The sequence below is a fragment of the Lactuca sativa genome, chromosome 7 (assembly GCF_002870075.4).
Source record: "Lactuca sativa cultivar Salinas chromosome 7, Lsat_Salinas_v11, whole genome shotgun sequence".
In the NCBI taxonomy this organism is placed as follows: Eukaryota; Viridiplantae; Streptophyta; class Magnoliopsida; order Asterales; family Asteraceae; genus Lactuca; species Lactuca sativa.
In genome coordinates, this window is record NC_056629.2 from 141,763,431 (window position 1) to 141,770,361 (window position 6,931).

At 40.5% G+C, this 6,931-nt stretch overlaps 1 protein-coding gene across 1 annotated transcript; it reads left to right on the forward strand.

Moving 5' to 3' along the window:
- Nucleotides 1-1,364: 1,364 nt before the first annotated feature.
- On the forward strand, nt 1,365-2,177 carry LOC111888650 (uncharacterized). Its single transcript, XM_023884779.1, has 2 exons — nt 1,365-1,887; nt 2,038-2,177. The coding sequence occupies exons 1-2, from the start codon at nt 1,365-1,367 to the stop codon at nt 2,175-2,177; spliced, it is 663 nt and encodes a 220-aa protein (XP_023740547.1).
- Nucleotides 2,178-6,931: the final 4,754 nt, after the last annotated feature.

Consider the following 6,931-nt stretch of genomic DNA (forward strand, 5'->3'; position numbering starts at 1 on the left):
TTATATGCATGGTATATGATAAGTTAGTCATTTATATGTGTTATGTATGATATGCTTGATATGGGCCGGAAGGCGTATATGTTATGGGCCGGAAGGCGTTGTGATGTGGATCGTAAGGTTGATGCAGGTAGGACCGAAAGGTTTACCTAGTTGGGACGGAAGTCCCCTGAGACACATGGACCGGAAGGTCAGGGCCTGGAAAGGCGTATGTGCGTAAGTTGTATTTTGGGGAACTCACTAAGCAATTATGCTTATAGTTGTTGTGTTATGTGTTTCAGGTACTAGCGAGGACCGTGGGAAGGCGCCTGCGTGATTGTAAACACTGACAGAGAAACTGTTTTTATGATCATGGGATGTATTTTGTTATGATAACATTGTTCACGTTTGAATTTGGAATATTAAACGATGGTTTTGATGTTGCATAAATGAAAATTTTGTTTTAAAATTTACGTTGTTAAACACCACGAGGCAATTGCTCGATTCTCAAGGCCCGCTCACGAAGAAGGCGCCCCCGGTAATCAAGAAGTTAATTGAAGAATTCTCTAAGCATTCTAGAGAATACCACAATCCAAGAAATGAAGTAAGTCGGGGGGGGGGTAGCGAACTCGGCAAATGATAGCATGGCGGCGGTGATAGCTAAGCTCGATAGTCTAGATAGAAGGATGACAAAAATGGATCAAACAATCCATGCTATTCGGGTTGGATGTGAGAATTGTAGAGGGCCCCATCTCACAAAGGATTGTGACTTGGATGAAAATGGAAACAAGAAGGCTCAAGTATTCTATTCAAGTGGCGATTGATACGACGAGAATTGGTGGAAATCGAAGAAGGAATGGCTCCCATACGAAGAATACAAGAAGGCTAAGGAGGAGAAATACAAGCAGAAGGAGAGGGGATTTTATCAAAAGGAAGAACCAGTAGTAGAAAAGAAAGCTGATCTAGAAGAATTGTTCACTAGATTCATAGCCGCGTCCGAAAAGAGACACAATGATCACGATGCTGCAATACACGAGACCAGAAATATGATAAGGAATCAGCAGGCATCCATTCTCAACATTGAGAAACAGTTGGGACAACTTGCACATCAAGTTAACGAAAGAAGAGCGGGTCAACTTCCAAGTAACACCGAAAATAATCCAAGAATGGAGAACGTGAGTGTTGTGACTTCAAGCTGTGAAGAAATTTTCACACAGGCACAGAGGATCTCCAACAAGAAGATAGAAAGGACAGCAGAATCGGCTCCAGCTAAGCCCGACCAGACTCGCCGAGTCCCTCTAATGGACTCGACGAGTCCATGCGTAAATGACAAAACTGTCATTCCCTTAAAGCCATATAATCCCCCTTTGCCATTCCCAATCAAAGCCATGCCTGTTGAAAAAGTGGAAGCTTATAAAGCCTTTATGGAGCATGTTAGTGCCTTACAAGTCAATGTGCCATTTGTACAAATGATGCTTAAAACACCAAAGTACTTCAACTTACTAAAGGGTCTCTTTGCTGCTAGGAAAGATTTTGCTAAAGTCGCGGAAATAATATTGAGTGAGTTACCTGAAAAGAAGGGCGATCCGGGGAGTATCATAATTCCGTGCCAATTTGGAAATGCATTTGTCACTTCAGCGTTGACCGATTCAGGTGCAAGCATCAATCTGATGCCTTTCTCTTTCTTCAAGAAACTGAATTTACCAGAGCCAAGGCCGGTAAACATGAAGATCCATTTGGCAGATAAGACAACAATTCATCCAAGAGGCATTTGTGAGGATCTTCTTATTAAAGTCGACAAGTTCATATTTCCAGTAGACTTTGTGGTGCTTGATATGGAAGAAGACCCCGAAATTCCAATTGTTTTGGGGAGGTCATTTTTAAACACCGCATGTGCTTTAATTGATGTAGGTGAGTCTACACTAACGTTAAGGGTAGGAGACGAGTCAGCAATATTTAGAACTGTACCAGAAGCCAAGCAAGAAGAGGAAGGAAAAGAAGAGATCTCATTTATCTATTTGGATGATGAGATACTACAAAAAGAACTTGCACTTTTGCAAGAAGAAGATCCAAGCAAGTTTTTGCTACCTTATGGAGAGGATGGAGATGCTAACAAGGACTTGGAGGAGATAGAAATGCTAATGGAAGGAGTCGACTCGGAAAACACAGTGGAAATGGTGAAATACGATCCGACTCGCTGAGTCACTTTCATAGACTCGACGAGTCCGGTCGAAACTGCCAACAACTTGGACGACTTAGATCTGCTTGTTGCTAGTTCTCTGCATATGCTGGACATGGATGTTTTTCCTCATTCCTTAGAAGAAGAAATAGCAGAAGGAGAAATGGACACGAAAGTTCAACACGTCTATATAGCATGTCTTGATGTAATTCCGCTTGAAGATAGGGTAAGAACAGAAAAAGAGGAGAAGGCAATGGATAGGAGAGTTGATGCTGATCAACCTTTCATTACCAAACCTAGAGCACGAACTTTCACAAAATATGAAGTAATTAAGTTTGAGGAAAAAGAGGTGCCAGAGAAGGTGAAAAAGAATGGGGTGAAGAAGAAAAAGAGGAGAAGGGAATCCCAAGCAGTTGAGGATGATGCTGTAAAAAAGAAGATAGAGGAATTAAAACGGGCTTACAAAAAGAAAATTCACGCTTACAAGACAAAGTACAAACCACAAAAGATTAGGCGTGCGTTCCCGATGCTGGAAGATGACGAAACGTAGATGGGAAGGAGTCCAACTAACGACTCCTTAAAAATAAGCGGTTGGCGGGAGGCAACCTATTATTTAGAGTTTGCTTTCTTTTATATTTTTAGTTTTGCTTGATTTCTTTTTCGTGTTTAGGATTTTAATCTTCCAATTCGTCGGACATGTCTGCTTGAGAGTGCGTATGGACTAAGTGTGGGGTGGAATAAATTTTCTTTTCTAAATAAATGGCAAAATGATTTAATTTTCTGAACTGTTTGCAAGAGACTCGCCGAGTCTGACCATGACTCGACGAGTCAATTCATATTCCAGATGGTTTTAATAATCGCGACAAGACTCACCGAGTCTGACCCTGACTCGACGATTCGGTTTTATTTACAGAAAAAAAATAAATTTGAAATTATTTTTACAACCGGTAATTAGGGTTTTAACCCTAATCAGTTTTTTTCCCTTCACTCGCCGTGCGCCTCTACTTTTGCTCTCTCTCAAGCATTCATCATCTTCTTCAATTTTCTTCAAGATTATCAGTTTCTATCACCAAAGGGACAATGTTTCACAGAGGCCAAGGTTCCAGTGGACGCCAAGGAGATTTTCCTTGGTTAAATTTTCCTCAAATCGAATCAGCTTCAACCATGACGAGATGGAAGAAGAAATTAGCTGAAGTCAGAAAGAAAGAGATGTACGTGCCCAACAGAATTGATTGGGATTGGTTGCGAAGTGTGCGGTATGAAGATGAGTTGGCTCCTTATCTTTTAAAGTAGTGTACTTACGAGGGGGAGACGATGGTTTGCGATGGGTGCAGCCGGGTCTTTCGTATTCAAGAGCCGGTGTACCGGGAGCTTTTCCTGGAATTTTTCTCCACGGTATCTTTTCGTGGAGGAGATGACTGCTATCACCTGATGAGTGTTAGTTTCTGCCTTGGGGGCGAGTTTCATCAGTGCTCCGTTGTTGATCTTGCTTGTCGGATGGGTATTTATGACCGGTCATTGGTCTCGACCGCTATTTTCGGCGCCTTTATGGAACGATCTCACAAGGTGTTCCCTGAAGGTGTGACGAGCACGGTTTGGTGGAACACGATCGCTAACAAAGTGTACATTCCGAAGTCAGCCCAAGAGGGAAGTATTCGGTCGCCTATACACCATCTTATTCATCGCCTTATTTCCACTACCATCAACCAACGAAAGGATGATGACAAGGTTTCTAACCTTGATGTCTTTTACTTATGGAGCATTATCACACCAGACACTTTTTGCAACATTCCATGGTGTTTGGCTTCATATTTAGCGGAGGGTGCGGTCAAGGATCGCAAGACATCAAAGATTAATGGTGGTATGTTTGTCACCTGGTTAGCCAACTCGTTTGGGTTGATGACCCGCGGCGTGTGGAATTTGATGACGGTGATTCCTACCACTCCATTCAATCCCATTCTTTTTAGGAGGGCTAGGATTATTGAGGACTATGGTGGTCGTCATTATGCTATCCCGCATGATGATCCTATTGTTGGTCCCGAGGCGCCGAGAAGGAGGGTCCGATCGAGGCGAGAGCGAGATGTAGAGGAGGAACCGCCGGTGATTCCGGTAGACAATGATGGTGTACCAATGGATTGGTACAATGTTGAGATGAGGCGGTTACAAGATTAAATGGCACGGGGTATAAACTTTAGCAATCAATCCCACATTCAACTTTTTGACCATTTCCATATTCCACATATCGATGGTGGTAACTTCCCATATATTCCGTCTTGGGATGAGGTGATCAATGCAATAAGGAGTGGCGCTGGTGGAAGTGGAGCTGCTTATGACCGTGATGATGAGGAGGACGATTAGTTCTTTATGTTTTTATTGAACAATTTTTATTTTTGTTTTCTTTCTCTTACTTGGTGTGTTTTTGGATTTGTTAAAACTTTTACTTTTATGCTTGATGTTTGATTGCCTTGATGATTTTCAGAATTGGATTAGGAGAGCTTGCATAGAAGGGTTTGGAGTTGTAGAGTCAAGAGAGTTATAAAGAGTGAAAGAGAGAGTCAAGAAAGGGCGGAGTCTAGAGTTAAGGTGTCGAGTCCGGTCCCTAGGGACATGAGCGAATGAGTCTAGAATTTGTGAGAAGTTTTGAAGATTCATCAGAAGCTGGAACAAATGCAAAATGTGATTTTTTTTCACCCAGCGGTCTACTCGTCGAGTGCACTAAACTGACTCGACGAGTCGCCTTGTATTCTTACATATTCGAACCTGTCCGCGCTTATACTCGACGAGTCGCATATATGACTCGCCGAGTCGTTCATTTATATACCAAGAGGACTACTAATTTGATGCTGCTGAGTGTACCACTTGACCATTTATTCTTCCATATCGATTCTTGAAGATCTTACACTGTTTTCCCTGCATATTTGGAGCTACCACACGAGATTTTGACACCCAAGTCATGGATGAGCTGCTCCCATGGCTAAAGTCAATTGAAGTTGGAGCTGGAAAGAAGCGTTATCAACCTATCGACTGCTACCCCAGGGGAGTTTGTTCTAATTCTCTTTATTTTTGCATTTTTTTTTGCATGATATGCAATGAGGGCATTGCATAAAATAAGTGTGGGGTAGGGGGTTGGGCATATTAGAAAAATTAGAATCTTAATTTAGGCTAATTTTAAAAAAAAAATTGCATACCAAAAATGTTGCTTAGGACTTAATTTAGAAAATTTTGGTAAAAGCCAATTAGGATTCCATGTTAGAATTGTGTTGATAATTGTATGAAAACCCAAATGTTTAGTTGAGCCTATATACGTTCTAGTGCATTTGTGGCTTCCTTATTCCAGTGAAATCATGGGACAAAAACACGACCTCGCTCAGCCTGAGGGATGCAATATGCTTAGTAGCCTAAACCTGAAATGTATCCAGGAAAATTATTATCGTTAGCCAATAAAGGTTGAGGTTGAGCGCCCCTGCTTAAGCATGTAGGTTTTTGAGTGAAAAAAAAAGAGTTACATGTGAAAAAAAAAAAGAAAAAAAGAGAGAATTGCAAGAAAAGTTGTAGGAATTTTGGAGCAAATAAAGTGAAGATCAAAAGATCAAAATTCTAAGAAATTCAAAAGTTGAAGATACCAAAAATCAAACAACAAGGTGATAAATTCAAAGAAATTAAAGATCAAATGTCAAAGAAGTGAAGAATTCCAAAGATCTCTAATGTGGTATCATAAATTGTAATTGTCTAGATTATGTATGCTTGGGTTGCTCAACTAAAAATACCTTGAGGGTAAGAGGTTTTCTGCGGATGGATTCCGAGGGATGCATAAAATGAGCATAGTTCGGGGTGAGTGGGCGAATGTTTATGAGGATTGTGAGTATTTGGAGTATGGGGGGGGGGGGGGGGTACTTAGGACAATTTTAGACATAAATGCATGAGTTGCGTTCTTGGCATAATGGCTGGGCTATATTGGAGTTGTCATATATGATTCTAATGTTTTAAAATTCAGTTTTGCTCGGGGGCAAGCAAAAGTCAAGTGTGGGGTATTTTGATATGTGCATATTTAGTTCATATTAAGTATATATTTTTTATTCATTTATTAGCTAAATTATTGCATTTCATGGACAAAAGGTACTTAAAAGTGTTTGAATTATATTTTCAGTCCAAAAGTGAATCTCGGAAGCAAAAGGAAGCAGGAGAAGCGGTTGAGAGCTCGAGAATGGAACAAAGAAGAAAAACACTAAAAACAACACCTACTCGGTGAGTAGGGTCGACTACTTGGCGAGTCCAAGTGAATATTCGAGAAGATAAAGACTCGGAAACCCAGAGACTTATCACAATACGGGGATTGAGAGATGGACTCGACGAGTCAACACCTGACTCGACAAGTCATTTCGATTATATAAAGATAACTTCTCAGAATGATGGGGGGGGGGGAATTCTGAAACCATTCTGGAGAGTTTAGCTGCGATTGAGGAGTCAGAAAAACCCTAGAGGACGAAGATACAAGCTAGAATCCAATTTTGAAGGAGATTTGAGGCAAATTCATCATTCTACTTAATCTTTTGTTTTTAATTATGGTTAAACAATTAGAATCTGTTTGTTTGCTTTTATTTACTTTAATCATGAGCTAAAACTCTTAAACTTCTGTTTGGGGATACAAAATTGATACTATGGCTTGATTATTGGTAGGATTAATTCTAAGTTGGTGATTTTTGTTATTTTAGCTTGCTAAAGAACCTTGTGTGTGAATGATAATTAATTTTCTGTTAATAGGAAGGTAATTAAATA